The sequence below is a fragment of the Cynara cardunculus genome, unplaced genomic scaffold (assembly GCF_001531365.2).
Source record: "Cynara cardunculus var. scolymus isolate 2C unplaced genomic scaffold, CcrdV1 Un_Scaffold_1793, whole genome shotgun sequence".
Lineage (NCBI taxonomy): Eukaryota > Viridiplantae > Streptophyta > Magnoliopsida > Asterales > Asteraceae > Cynara > Cynara cardunculus.
Window position 1 is genome coordinate 35,858 of NW_020200875.1, and position 15,232 is coordinate 51,089.

The 15,232-nt window shown below is 33.5% G+C and overlaps 1 protein-coding gene and 1 pseudogene across 1 annotated transcript; one reads left to right on the plus strand and one right to left on the minus strand.

Moving 5' to 3' along the window:
- Nucleotides 1–6,181: 6,181 nt before the first annotated feature.
- Nucleotides 6,182–7,479, minus strand: LOC112502696 (annotated as a pseudogene).
- Nucleotides 7,480–8,010: 531 nt separating this feature from the next.
- On the plus strand, nt 8,011–8,859 carry LOC112502695 (putative oligosaccharyltransferase complex subunit CG9662). Its single transcript, XM_025106677.1, has one exon. It carries the CDS (start codon nt 8,059–8,061, stop codon nt 8,515–8,517), a length of 459 nt encoding a protein of 152 aa, XP_024962445.1. The 5' UTR covers nt 8,011–8,058; the 3' UTR covers nt 8,518–8,859.
- Nucleotides 8,860–15,232: the final 6,373 nt, after the last annotated feature.

A 15,232-nucleotide genomic window follows, 5' to 3' on the forward strand; every position in this document is an offset into this window, starting at 1 on the left:
TCTCACCTTCACTTTCCTTCTCATACGATCTTTGATTAGATTTATGGTATTCAATTGGAATATAACAATAAATTTGATTTTACAAGAAGTGGTTGAAGCAAAAAATAAATGGATGGAGTATTTATATTTACTAGAAGGGTACTTGTGCAATGCAGCGAGATAAATCTCGATTTTAGTGTTTAGTTTTTATTCTGTCTCTATCGATATAATACGATTTTATGTGGTTTTGACAAAACGATAATATTTTTATTTTTGAATAAAATATAAATTTGAAGATAACATAAAATTTTTAAAAAAATTGATATTAGTATTAAATTAACTATTTAATAGATCTCGTCTTTTTGGTGTAACTTCTTTAATTCAATTTTTTTTATTATAATTTAATTTTGATTTAATAACAAAGTAATTTATTTTTGGTTTAACAATATAATTTTTTTAATAAAGATAATAATTAAACATTCTGTTAGGACTCAAGGATTATCTTAATTATATTTTAGATTTTCTATATTTAAAATGGATATTTATTCTGTATTTGATTATATTTATTCACAGTTAGTTACACAAATTTAAAAATGGAGCTTTAATAAGTTGTATTTACGTAAAATTAGTTGTAATCTTCAATTTTAAGTAATATGCATCAATAAACAGTACTTCATACATAAAAATTTGTTCTTAAGAGTTTTTGTCAAATGCTTTATAATATAGTATAGATTTTCTATATTTAAAGTGGATGCTTATTCTGTATTTGATTATATTTATCCGCAGTTAGTTACACAAATTTAAAAATGAAGCTTTAATAAATTGTATTTACGTAAAATTAGTTGTAATCTTGAATTTTAACTAATATGCATCAATAAACAGTACTTCATACATAAAAATTTGTTTTTAAAAGTTTTTGTCAAATGCTTTATAATATAGTATAGATTTTCTATATTTAAAGTGGATGTTTATTCTGTATTTGATTATATTTATCCGCAGTTAGTTACACGAATTTAAAAATGGAGCTTTAATAAGTTGTATTTTCGTAAAATTAGTTGTAATCTTGAATTTTAAGTAATATGCATCAATAAACAGTACTTCATACATAAAAATTTGTTCTTAAGAGTTTTTGTCAAATGCTTTATAATATAATATAGATTTTCAATATTTAAAGTGGATGTTTATTCTGTATTTGATTATATTTATCCGCAATTAGTTACACGAATTTAAAGATGGAGCTTTAATAAGTTGTATTTACGTAAAATTAGTTGTAATCTTGAATTTTAAGTAATATGCATCAATAAAACAGTACTTCATGCATAAAAATTTGTTCTTAAGAGTTTTTGTCAAATGTTTTATAATATAGTATAGATTTATAAAGATAATAATTAAACATTCTGTTAGAACTTAATGATTATCTTAATTATATTTTAGATTTTCTATATTTAAAATGAATGTTTATCTTGTATTTGATTATGTTTATCTGCAGTTAGTTACAAGAATTTTAAAATGGAGTTTTAATAAGTTGTACTTACGTAAAATTACTTTTAATCTTGAATTTTAAATAATATGCATCAATAAACAGTACTTTATGCATAAAAATTTGTTTTTAAGATTTTTTGTCAAATGCTTTATAATATAGTATATACATATTTTGAAAAACAAAGTAGGAAATAGAAACCGATAAATCGTGAATTGTTGATGACTTTGACATTGTTGGCTAGATAGAGGTGTTCATCAAATAGCTTGCGTCGTTTTAAACCGTGTGGTTTAGAGGTTTTATGGTACAGTTATGACTTGCATTATTGTCAATGTCAAACCGTATTATATGAATGTTACGTTATATATTGTAAAAAATACATTTAATTCATTTTCTAAAAAGAATTATAGGGACGTTTAGTTCATAGAAATAGAGTGTTTTATGAAAAAAAAAATGTAAGTTAAATGAATTAGAATCTGAATGTTTTGAGGTTTGATCAAATGTTTGGTTTACAAGTAAATAAATATAATTTGTATGTTTGGTTTAAAGATGTTGGTTATGGAATAATGAAAAATGATCAAATTAACTTTTATTTGAATTTGTTATTTTCCTAAATCATAAATAACAATAAAATTGACATTTAGGTGTCGTTTACCAAATGCTTATCTGGGTAAGCGCTTATCAAGTCACTTTACTTTACCAGATTAATTTGACGAAGACTAAGAATCTTACCGGTAAGAGCAAAGGTAATAATCGAGAGTCTTACCAAGTAAGTGAGGAGGAGGTCTCTTACTATAGCGCTTACCGCAATAAATTGTTGCACACGATGGATTTTAGTGAATAAATTCTTACCCGGTAAGTAAGCAATAGTGTTGAATTTTACCGGTAAGTGCTTACCGGGTAAGTGTTTAGGTAAATAGCCCCTTAATGAGAAAGACCTATTGTGCTCTTACATTTAGTTTAAGATAAGAGGGTCTGAAAAAAGATAAAAAAAAAAAAAAAAACAATCTGAATTCAAAAACGTCTGATCGAATAAGTGATAAAAGGCAAAACTGAAAACATAAACACAAACAGACTCTAATTCATTGCTTCCAACCACAACAGTTTTCACTGCTATCACCATTACTGTCGCCACCTCCATCATTGTCACCTCCAATCATCACCAATTATCGCCTCCACACCACCGATTGTGAGTAAGGGGCTGTTTGTTTGGCTCTTAATGGTGACATTAAGAGCCAACCTCTTAATCGGTAAGAGGTAAAGTGTGTTTGGCATAAAAAAAAACAAGCCTCTTAACCATTTTGAGGGTAGGGCTTCATTAAACCATTCAGATTACATTTGTTTCCTCTTTACCCTTCCACCCCCCTTTACCAGCAGCGCTCATCGTCTCCTTCACATTGTCGTCACCTTGCACAGATTACTGGTTATCGCCTCCATCTTCTCCATCGCCAGTGACCTCCGTCGTCTGTGTCGTCGGTTGCGCTTTCCACAGCTTCGCCGGTCGCTTCTATCAGGTAACTTCTGTCGCCCGTTATCTTCCGTTTGGTCGTCGGTCGCTAGTCGCCGGTCGCTGGTCGCCGGTTAGATCTTCTGTTTTTTGAAGATTGCTATCACTTTTTCCTACTAGATCTTCTGTTTAGATCTTGCTATTTAGATGGGGTTTTTTGAAGATTGCTATCACTTTTGAAGATTGCTACTGCTTTTTCATTTTCTGTTTACAATGTGTATCGAAGATTGCTACTGCTTTTTCATTTTCTGTTTACAATTTTCAAATTATATAAATAACAGCGGAACATTGTTATTTAGAGTTGAGGCATGTTGTTGCACTCAAAAAGGATATAAATAAGCTAAGGATGGTAACAATTGTAAACAGATCTTGTAGAAATTATGTTTATTGTTTGTTTATTCGTTTGCTAAACTTTATGTTACTTTGTACTTTATAAAATTGTTTGGACTAGGTATGAAATTAGTTGGTGATCTTCGCACCAAAAGAAACGTAGGATTACCTGGAAAAAGGAAGGATTGGTCCAAACATTTCTCGAAGCTTGTATACACGAGACAATTAAAAATGGACGAGAAGGTAGTAGTCTTAAGTCACAATCGTGGAAGAATGTTGGAGAAGAGTTGAAAAGAAAACATAACATTATCGTCGATCAACGACAAATGAAAAATCACTACGATTATCTTAAAGGAAAATACGCAGCTTGGTCTAAACTGAAAAAACAAAACGGGCAATGTCTAAGATCCATCAACCAACACCTTCAATCTATCTGATGAGGAATGGAAGATAGAAATTTCGGTCACTTTCTTTCTTATTCTTTATATAATTATATTTTTATAATATATTTATTTATATGGATATAATTTTTTTAAAACAGCAAAGTAAATACATGGAACCATTGAGGAGTACCGGACTGCTTTATCCTGAACTCTGTGTGCAACTATTTGATGGGGTTGTCAGTGTTGGGCTTGAGAGTTATGGAACTGCATCTACAATTCCTGATCCTTATGACTCTGATCTCAACTTGAATGAAGATCTACCTGACACATAAGAAACCGGGGGACTACCCTCAACTCAAGAAACCGGGGGGCCGACCTTAACTCAAGAGTGTTCTTCTCGCCCTCCGATACAAAGCAAAAAAGGGAAAGCTAAAGCTAAAGAAATATGTGCTTCTAAAAAAGTGGAACTTGAAGAAACTATTTTGAAGGTTATGAATGTTATGCTAGAGAAGCATGGAGCACCAAAAGATGATCTTGATGATTGAAGGTTAATGTTTCATTCTTTTTGATGCGACAAAAGAGGTTTGTTTTACTAAATGATACACATATAAGTTTATAAATATGTTTTGGTGATTATTCACCCTGTAATAGCAAACAAAACTATTTCTCACTAGATCTCAAGGTCTAACCCTCATTTTGATGTTTTGAAATTGTGTATTATAGATCGGGTACAACCAGATGATAAGGAGAAAAGAAAATTGTGAAGAGTTATATATGCTTGAATGAGATGTTGGGATAACATGCTATCTTTTGTAATTGAATACTTGATATGTATATAAGTTTTGTATAAGGATTTTTGTGGAAAAATTTGATAGTTACTTCGTAATGTAGCTTTTGTAGATATTAGGATCAGATGTGTAAATTATATTTCTTGATATATGAAAATATATGTTTATATGTAAATGTGATCTTGGGGTGTTACAGATTAAAATCACAAAATAATTCATTATATAATGAAAAACTATTACTTATTAAATTTTATCTAAAAGATAGAAAATTTTCATTTTAATCTTCTATCTAGTTTAGTATTAAGGGGCTGTTTAACAGTTGTTGAATGGTTTGGTGAGAAATGATTAAGAGACTTTCATGATATAGTGAAAAATGGAATATAATTGTTTGATAATTGTTTACAATGAAATTAAGGCTTTAAATGATTAAGGGAGTCTAATGGTACAAAATCATTCATGGAGGTTTTAAAATCATTAAGAGACAAATTTTTTTTTTGTAAAACAATATTCACCTATTAAGATTCAAATACTGTCTCTTAATGGAACTATGAAAAAATAAACAAATAATACCTAAACTAGTTGTCTACCCGCGCAAAGCAGCGGGTTAGATCTCAATTCCGAGGCGGACAACTCGAACCCGTAATCTTGCTTTCTGTTGTGCTCTATTCTATATTCCACTTGATTTTATTTTATGTTTTAATTATATGGTTTTTAGTTTTTAGTTAATTGGTATATAAATTCAAGGTTATTATGATTGACTCACCATATATTTGGAAAGAGAATTGTGAGAACTTCTATTTTGATTTGCAAATTGAGGCTCCAACTGWTTATGTTGTATCCTTCCATTTCTCATCTCCAACTTTCTAATTATGTTATTTTACTTGTTATTGGTCTTCTCTGAGTTTTCTGGTGTCATTTAATCGAGTTTTAAAGAACCCGAAGGCTACCATTGAAGACGGTTTCGACCTTCATTTAATGGTCTTAAATCTTAATGGGGTTGTTTTTCTTCAATTGATGCATAAAAGCGATGGCTTTTTATATAAAACAATATTTCGACCAATTTTTTTTATAAAAATGTATCGAAACTGAGTTGTTTTGGGTAGCTTCAAAATCGGATCAGAAAAATGGTTTTGGGTCTTAGGCGCTTGTGGAAATTATATATAAATGAGTAAGAGATTCACTAACAATTGCAAAATCTATCAACTTCATTCTGCCATTTTTATTTTTCTTCTTGTTGGACTTATGCATCCATCGATTTCATGGGCATTGCTTGCCTACTCATGTCAATTCTTCAATATTATACCATGTTTACTTGTATGTATAAAATGGTTCTAAATCTTTCTAGGTCTTATATCTCCATACATGTTTCTATACATCATGGACATAGGACCCTCAACATTAAGAGAATGAACTAAATGAACGTTATTGAAAATCTTTGAATTTATTTGGTTTCAATGGATGATATTTAAATCCAAAACTAATTGCAAGTCGTAGTATCTAAACACAAAACGTAATCAAGATGAAATACATATTTGTGACTTTGTAACTCAAAAGCTGTAACATGATAATTAGTTTCTTAAAACTATGTGTTTTTCATGAAATACAAAAACAAAGCAACCAAAGCCAACTGCTCCAAGAGTAAATTTTCTTCAACAATTGGCTTTACCAATAAAGACTATTATATAGAGTGACAGGACCATATCCATTAGCCAATAAAATAGACTAAAATTAAATACATTACAATAACAAAATATGTAAAACATGAAGCTCATGTTTCGTTATTTCCATCTTTTTACACAACCATCCAATCCCTAACCGGTCTCACTAATGGCGGTGGTGTTCGCATTCCACCGGCACCGAAGCAAAACCTTGCGGCATCGTTGCAGTAGTCGTATATCATATGGTTAGCCCGCACCCATATCAACAGATGGCTTTGATGCACATTTAACTCCGACAACACCGGTCGATCCCACCAACCGCCGTTGCTCGCACACCGCTTCGCATTGTCAGTATCCGCCGTTGTCACCGGACATTCACAACCGTCGATTTCGTACCCACGGTACGATGCTACAAAAGGGTCATGGGTCCAGTCGGTCTTGACCCGGCCACCTTGTGTGGCCCAGTCATCCGCATTCCAAATCGAACTGTACACACCCATGGCTTGATCTTTAGGAAACGGTATACCCTAGTGCTCCAAATTAGAGTGAACCATGATCGGCGTCTCGTCGACCAAAAACCTGCATTATTTACGACAGAAGAAGGTCATTCAGTGTGCAATAAACGCTTGTACATTATGCATTAGAATTTGTAATAATCAAAAGTAAGATGAGATACTCGATGGATAATAAGTAAATTATTTACGTTGCCTGCTTTCTTTTTCAGACCCATCATTGCGAATTAAAGAAGGGAGAGTGAAATGAGTATCAAATTGTACAACATAAAGTAGYGTGGTGTGATTCCCGAGTGCTTTAAGGACTTGTACTGTTATGGAACTTACACAACTTGATGCTGATTCCAGAGGATGGAGTAGGAATGGAAGTCTTTGGTATGGTCGAACCAGAGGTTCAATCGTTGTACCCTGTTTCCGACGCCATTGACGTAAACATTGGTCTGGACGACGTAAGGTTYGCCGRTGGTGTTTCCGAGGAACTCGAAGTCGAACTCAYGGTGTTTGGGACCGYCGGATGACATSTGAACAGATTACGAACATGAACACCGTTTAGAAAATGAATCAAACACCGAACGAGCAAAACGATTTCATATTTAAATTCATCGGAATCAACTCACGTAAAATGCAGTTACAGTTCCGGCGGAATCACCTTCAACAAGCTTGATTTGAATGTTAACTTTTCYAAACATATACTTCGATTTGGACGAAAATCCATGCTGCAAGAGGGATGGKAACATCAGATACACCTCTAGATGATGATGCATGCTCGGCTCCACCATCCTCATCCTCACCAGTGCCATATACAGAACCAAGCAAAGACAGTGCTCCTGCTCCTGCCGCATCGAGAAGCRTTTGAATGGAGAGATGGAGTGTATTCGAGTATGGGAATCGATTTTTTAAATAGCCGCTTTGGGAATCGTAGCTTTGGGAGCGCGAAGTTTGAAAGAACCGAAGGAGGGAGGCGTGTCTTGGGAATATTAAATTTTAAGAGTAGTGTTGTGGTATGTAATTATGTATTAAAAAGTGGTACTCGATTTTTTAAATCGCCGCTTTGGTAATAGTAGCTTTGGGGAGCACGAAGTCTGAAAGAACTAAAGGGATGGAGGCTTAAAGTAGTGTTGTGGTATGTATTAAGAAGTTGTACACTATGTTGATTGTATTGTGATTAAGACTTTAAGACTTTAAAGGTAAAGGGGTATTTTGGGTATTTATAAATTTAAGACTTTAAGACTTTGAGTAAAAATGCTTAATAATATAGTATAGATATAGATAAAGTAAAACAATTTAGTAAATTTTAGAATTAATAATTATTTACTTAGCATATGTCACATTGCGATTTGCAGATAAATCAAAATAGCCACAGAGAAGTTGCTATTAAACGCCAACCCTAGATCACAAAACCTAACGACTCCGAGACCTCCATGGATCCACTCTACCATGTCGTCAACACCATCCCTTACTCCTTCCTCCGGCCACCGCGCCTCCGCCTCAAACTCCCAACCATAACCCTCCCTTCCCCTATGACCGTCTTCTCACTCGTCCTTCTCACCTACTTCATGGTTGTCTCCGGCGTTGTCTACGATGTCATTGTTGAACCTCCAGGCATCGGATCCACTCAAGATCCACGGACTGGCACCGTCCGACCAGTCGTCTTCATGTCCGGCAGAGTCAACGGACAGTACATTATCGAAGGGCTTTCTTCGGGCTTCATGTTCGTGCTTGGAGGATTGGGGATTATTCTTATGGACCTTGCGATCTCCCCGAATCGTGCCAAGAGTCTCAAGATCTCGTTTGCAGCTGCTGGGATCTCGTTCCTGGTTATTGCCTATGTCATGAGTATGCTCTTTCTTCGTATTAAAATTCCGGGATATCTCCGTTGATCGTAGATTCTTTTCCAATCGGAAAAAGGTGCTTATAATGTTTATGTTTTATGATCTAGTAGACTGCCAGCAGTTGGAATTTTGAATGTTCACATTCATACTTTGGTTAATTACTTTAGATTGTTGAATATGAAACAGAACCGGATTGTAGATTGTCAAAAATGTTCATCTTCCATCCGTTAAATTCCAAGGATTGGGGAAAAGGGGAAGAACAGAGTTTGTATGTGTGAGTTGGGAGTTGAGAGGTCCAAGGTGTTTAAGCTTAAAATGGTGATGGTGTTGACTGTTTGAAGTAATTTGTAGGCTCAGTTATTGATCTTAAGTAGATATGCTTTAAATTCATGAGTAAATTTTCTTCGTTACCATCATATATGTGTCAATTTCTTACATTTTCTTGGTACTTATTCATTCTATTAATTTTGTGCATTAATCTGAAGTTCAAGTACTTAGTTTAAGTGTTCTTTAAACTGATAGTTCATCAGCTTAATTGCAAACTGCAAGTGACATTATGACCTAATGATGCTTATAACATCAAAACAAGAGGGATGGTGGTCGTGGATCAGCAGTTGGTTGGCAATGGACTGCTTCGGCATAGGCTGTCATACTACTTGAATAATGATATAAAACCCCACCCTTTTGGACATACTTAAGAAGGACCAGAGGGGGAAATCAACTCTCAGTTGACTGAGTTTAGCTAGGCCTGTTATGCCCATCTTCAAGAAATATGATTTCATTTCCTCAGCATGCTGATCCCAAAAGGGATGGCTCCTAACCTTAGGGCTAGCTCAAGTTACAAATAAAGGCTGTCTTGGGGCTCCTCCTCTTATGTCGCCAATTCGGGTTTCCTTAGGGCCATTGGGGGTTTTTTTGGCTAGTATCTTTAGGGCCCCATGGGATTAGAAAGTTGGCCTGGACACCCACGGCTACCAAAAAGATGGTGGCTTTGCATGCTAGGTGTAATTCCCCACTCAGCCACTTCTTCGACCATGTGTTACCTTTTAATAATTTTCCTAGTTGCTACCTTTTAGGAATTCCTCTTTATCAGCAAATAGCAGCTCATGAATGTCTGGTATAGATATCCTTGGGCTTTGGTTTTAGGAAGTAATTTAATTTGTTATTGAATTTCTAAGCTGCAGCCTTGTCCTCTCCCTATAACACTAACTATTGGTTGTATTTATGTTAAAAATTCTTGAAAACAGTCTCCGACTGATGTAAATTATGCGTACATCCTAACGCAAGACCTGACATCTGGGTGAGACATACTGGAGTTTTTTAGTTTTTTTATGTTTAGGATTCTTGCATGGATTGATGCTAATAAACTTCTCTCTTCTTTCAACAACTCTTTCATGTCCCTACAAGCCAATCGATCGCTAGTATCATTCTTTGTTTCCAAATTGGATACCAAGATCGAGTGGCAGCAGACGTAGTGGCTCTTCAAAGGACCCAGTTGTGTCCACAAGCCATCAGCCTGACACTGGAATTTTAGTTCAAACCAGGCTCAGATTGCGACTGAAAAGGTCCAATCCAGTCCAGGCTTAAACCATAGCTGAAAGGGATTCTTACCACTCAGTCTAGTTGCTAAGATCTCTAAGGGGCCGTTTACCAATGCTTACTCAGGTAAGCGCTTACCAAGTCACATTCCCTCACCAGATGAATATGACAAGGACCAAGAATCTTACCTGGTAAGAACGAAGGCGCGGACCGAGAGTCTTACCCGGTAAGTGATGGTGACGGTTCTTACCATGGTTAGCGCTTACCGGGTAAATTGTTACACACGATATCATTTTGGTAGAATAAAATCTTACCCGATAAATAAGCGATAGAATTGAATTTTATCATTAAGCGCTTATCGAGTAAGTGTTTAGGTATACAGCCCCTAAGTTGAGCTTGTTTGATCCAAAATTTGGGTTTTAGGTGGATCACTGAATTTTCTATTTGGGGTTGACTATGATAACCGGTTTGAAGACTATTTATCTAATTCAGTTAGCTTCTGCAAGGGATTATTTGTTGTCTTTATCAAGTAAAACTTAATTTAGCCGCTCGGTCCTCTTGCTCGTTACTTAGAAAAAGTGAGCCACCGATGCAGGTACAAGATACTGTTATTACCTTCACAACAATTAGACCTCATGGCCTACTTTTACCCATTGTTTCTTTTCCGGGGTCAATATTAGCAATTTAGTTCGTATAACAGCAAACCTAATCCGAATTATAAAGCTACGACACAATCAAACCCTATTAAATACGGTTAATCTCAATTTTGTAACTTTTTAAAAGTATATAGTATTTATATACGACTATTCATGTATATTCCTCATCTTTGGTGGAGTTTAAACGCTTGACCTCCTGTGAAGTTGAGTTGTACCAGTAACTTGGATATTGCTTGGCTAACAACTCTTTAGTAATATTTAACATTTTTGCATACTTAAAAAGCCACCTATTGACGCTTAACGCTCATTCATTCATGATAACCTTTGCATCATTTGTCACACGGGACAAAGAAGGGTCCTTGACTAAACTAATCTCCAAAAAATTCAAATTATAAAAATAACCTAAAAAATATCATATTTCTACCCCAGCCCACCCCCAATTTAGCATTACACATTGTTTGGTGTGAAAGGGGAATTTTTGGAAGAAAAAAAACTTACCTGTGACATGCCTTCGAGATGATGGTTAAGCACCAACAAGTGCTTGGTGCTTCTAGTTTGACCCCATTGTCTTTTTTTAGGAATGGCAATGGGTCAGTTCGGGCCGGTTATTGGTATTCCCGTTCCCGAAACCGATAACTAAAACTGTCATCATAACTGCTCCGATCCCTGTCAGGGATCTTATCGGGGATCCCCGTCGAGTCCCCGCGGTTTCCCCGATCCCTGTTGGGGAATCCGTTAAGAGAAAATCTTTTTTTACCGTTGGTTTCTCGTTCACCTTTGGTTATACCAAAACATGAAACCTGAAGTGATCTGGAAAAAAGTTCAATACGTTAATTTTCACAACTAAAAGTAAATTCGCGGTTTCCCCGATCCCCGTTAGGGAACCCGTTAAGATGTAAGTCTAAATGTTTTAAATATAATCAAACCAATTACAAAAAATGTTTTATATTACTATATAAAAAGTAAACAAAAATTCAAACACCAAACGACTAACATCACGATTTCACGAATCGACAAAATAAACTAAACTTTTTCGTGAGCCTTATTTAGGTGTTGAGGTAAATTGGATAAAAGTCTTTTAAATTTTAATGTTAGTATTTTTTAATGATATATATACACATATGTATGTAGATGGAGGTTCAAACGAGAAGACCTCCATTTTACGAGAACCCGAGAGCACCCTTATCATATGTAATAATACGCTTGAGGGGACCTAGTGGTATGCTGAACACATGTTCTACGACTTAGGTCACGCCAAAGGTTGTCTGCGTCTATGATTTAGCATCACATGTGATTGTCTTGATGGATTATAGTTTCATATCAACAACACTCTTATCACATGTGATAATACATGTGAGGGGGCTTAGTGATGTAAGGGCTACTTGGCCTTCAACCAAGATCGTGCATGCATCTTTGATTTAGTATCACATCGGTATCATATGTGATGGAATAATAATAATATCACATGTGATTGTCTATTGTAAAAGGGTGTTCTCACATTCTCATAAAATGAAGGTGTTCTCGTTTAAACATTTCCCTGTATGTGTGTGTGTGTGTGTGTGTGTGTGTATATATATATATATAAATTAAAATTAATATCTCTACACATATCGGGTCGGGCCGGTGATCACCGTCCCCGTCCTCGGTAAAATTCCCGAATATGTCCCTGATCTCCGCCCCATCCCCGATAACATGTCCCCGAACCCGACCCAAAAGTTTTGGTTTTCAGTTTTCACCATCGGTTTTGGTTTTTTATGCCAATTTCCCCTTCCCCCTTTTTCCTTTATACCTACCTACATATATATACAGAGGTACGTTCAAATGAAAACCGTGCATTTCTTAGAAACCGTGTAAACTAATTTCGACCAATAGAAAAATTCTATTTTTTTTCTAATGAAATATTTTGGTCATTTACATTGTTTTATATTAAATATGAAAGTTATTAATAAATATTAATTAAGGAAACGTAAAAAAAGAAATTTTATAAATGGTAACATTTAAATATTTAATTATATTATAATATTAAAAATTTGAACTTGTAATATTCTGTGGCGATTGAATTTTTTCCAGAATCATGAAGATTGTAAGGTATTAGAGCAATGAATTCATCAAATCGGTATTAAAATAAAAAATTAATGTTCATGAAACAGGTTTCATAATGGTGAAAATGGTGCATGGCGTAATTGAACAATGAGTAGTGAACTGGTTTCATGGTGAAACCCGTTTCATAAATGTTGAAGTTGATGCTTAGAGTAAGTGAAACGAATTATGAAACGGGTGCATCATGTAAGCGGTACGTCATGAAACTATTGAATGATGAAACGGGTGCATGATGAAATCGGTGCGTCATGAAATAATTGCATGATGAATAGGGTGCATAATTTTTGTGGGTGTTTGAAGAAAGTGAAACAATTTCAGAAAATGAAATAAAAGTCTGATTCATTTGCGAAAAGTGAATCAAGTTCATTATCAATATTGTGAAATGTCAAATGACTCATCAAACCATGAGTGCCGATGAAATGGGTAAGTGAAGACAGTGAAACTATTTCATGTTTTATAATAAAATTTTATATAATTAGTAAACAATGAAACAATTTCATTATAATAAAATTAATTACGTTGATTAGTTTGTTGATGAAATTGTGAAACTATTTCGTTCATATAATTTAATTCAATTTTTTCTTTATTTCTATTCAAGCGATTCATTATATATAATTGACTATGGTGTGTTTTATTTATATTTTTGATATATTTTATTGATGAATGTCATTTTAAAAAATGTTAACGTAAAAATAATATATTACTTTACAAAATAAATTTGTTTCATTAATAATATGATATACAGGATATGGTTGTCTTGATTAAAAAATAATATGAATTCAATGTATTTAAATGTTTACCATTTTATCCTTATTGTTGTTATAAAAATAAATTTTTAATATATATATTTTTTAATTTCCTAAAATAAACTAAACTAATCTTGATAATTGATCAAGAAAATGGATAAATGAGATTGGTTTACATAAATGGGGGCGGTTTTCATTTGATCGCTTCTCTCTTTTTTTTTTTTCTCTCTCTATCTATATATATATATATAGAGAGAGAGAGAGAGAGAAAGATATATATATATATATATATATATATATATATTGGGACAAGATTAAATATTAACCAAAGTTTTTGTGTTAACTTTGCAAACCATATCAACCAATCACAATCCATTCTTCTATTATGTTTTTATCATGTTCACATTTTAATGTCAAAGGTAATTGAGTAATTTCATTTTCTATGTAACTCTCATACCATTAAAGGGGAGTTACAAAATCATAAAATCCCTAAAAATATACATTTATAATATTGATATATATATATTTTTTTTAATCTTGATCTTCCATTTTTATTGTTTTATGAGTTTTTGATTGTGGAGGAATCACGATAGTAAAATCTTTGGTATCGTTCAAGCTATTATGGATAAACGCATTAGAAAAAAAAATCGACAACATTGAGAAGATTAAAATGGTTTATGGTGACAATCGAAGTTCGAGTTCGGGAAGTGAATAAATTAACTAAAGCAAATGTCTTGGTAATGAATTAATATTTTATTAGACTCATTTTAATCGAAATTATGTTCATTATGATGTGTTGTGTTTTTTGTAGTTCATATTGCGTTGATAAATTTTTTTTCTTTAATTATTAATACGTACCTAATTCACATGTTCAAATGGAAGTACATGCACGACCCATTTTCATATTGTCATATTACCGACTTTTATGAATAATGAACTATTGTGTTCATGTTACTTCTATCATATAAACACAAATGTTATTTTTTAAGMTTGATACCAAATCTTTATATTTGTGTAAGTGTTTGCACCCGGTGTTCATAGCATCGGGGTTATGTGTTCATATATTATATACGATATGAACAAGGGGTGAACAACCACATAAGACCAGAAACATATATGAATAAGGGGTGAACCTTAAACGGTGTGGATGCAATGCATGTATAAAACTCCAATTGACAAATAATCGCTCCTGAATGTGTTTATAATTAATGAACTATTGTTCACAAGTTTTTCATATTGTGTTCATACCTGTTTTTTTATTTATTTTCTTTCGTATAGCAGTTATTCTTATTATGTTCATATTGTGTTCATAAATGTTATGCAGTCCAAGTTCATATATATGTCAATTTTTTGTTTGTATTTGACACAATAGTTCATATATATATATATATATATATATATATATATATACTTGGGATCATGTGAGACCAATAGTTTTTCGTGAGACCCGTAAGACCAATTATCAACCCTTGGATTAGATCTACAATCGTTAGATCTGAACATTCATAAATGTCACGAGACTTCTCAGTAATTACAAAATTGCCACTGTGCAACTTTAGACCATTAGATCATATGTTTATAAAGTTGATCAATGAACATAAATTGGTCTTATGGGTCTCATGAAAAACCTTTGGTCTCATGTGAACCCAACCCATATATATATATATATATATATATATATATATATATCTATCTAGGGGCTGGTTCAAATACTAACCAAAA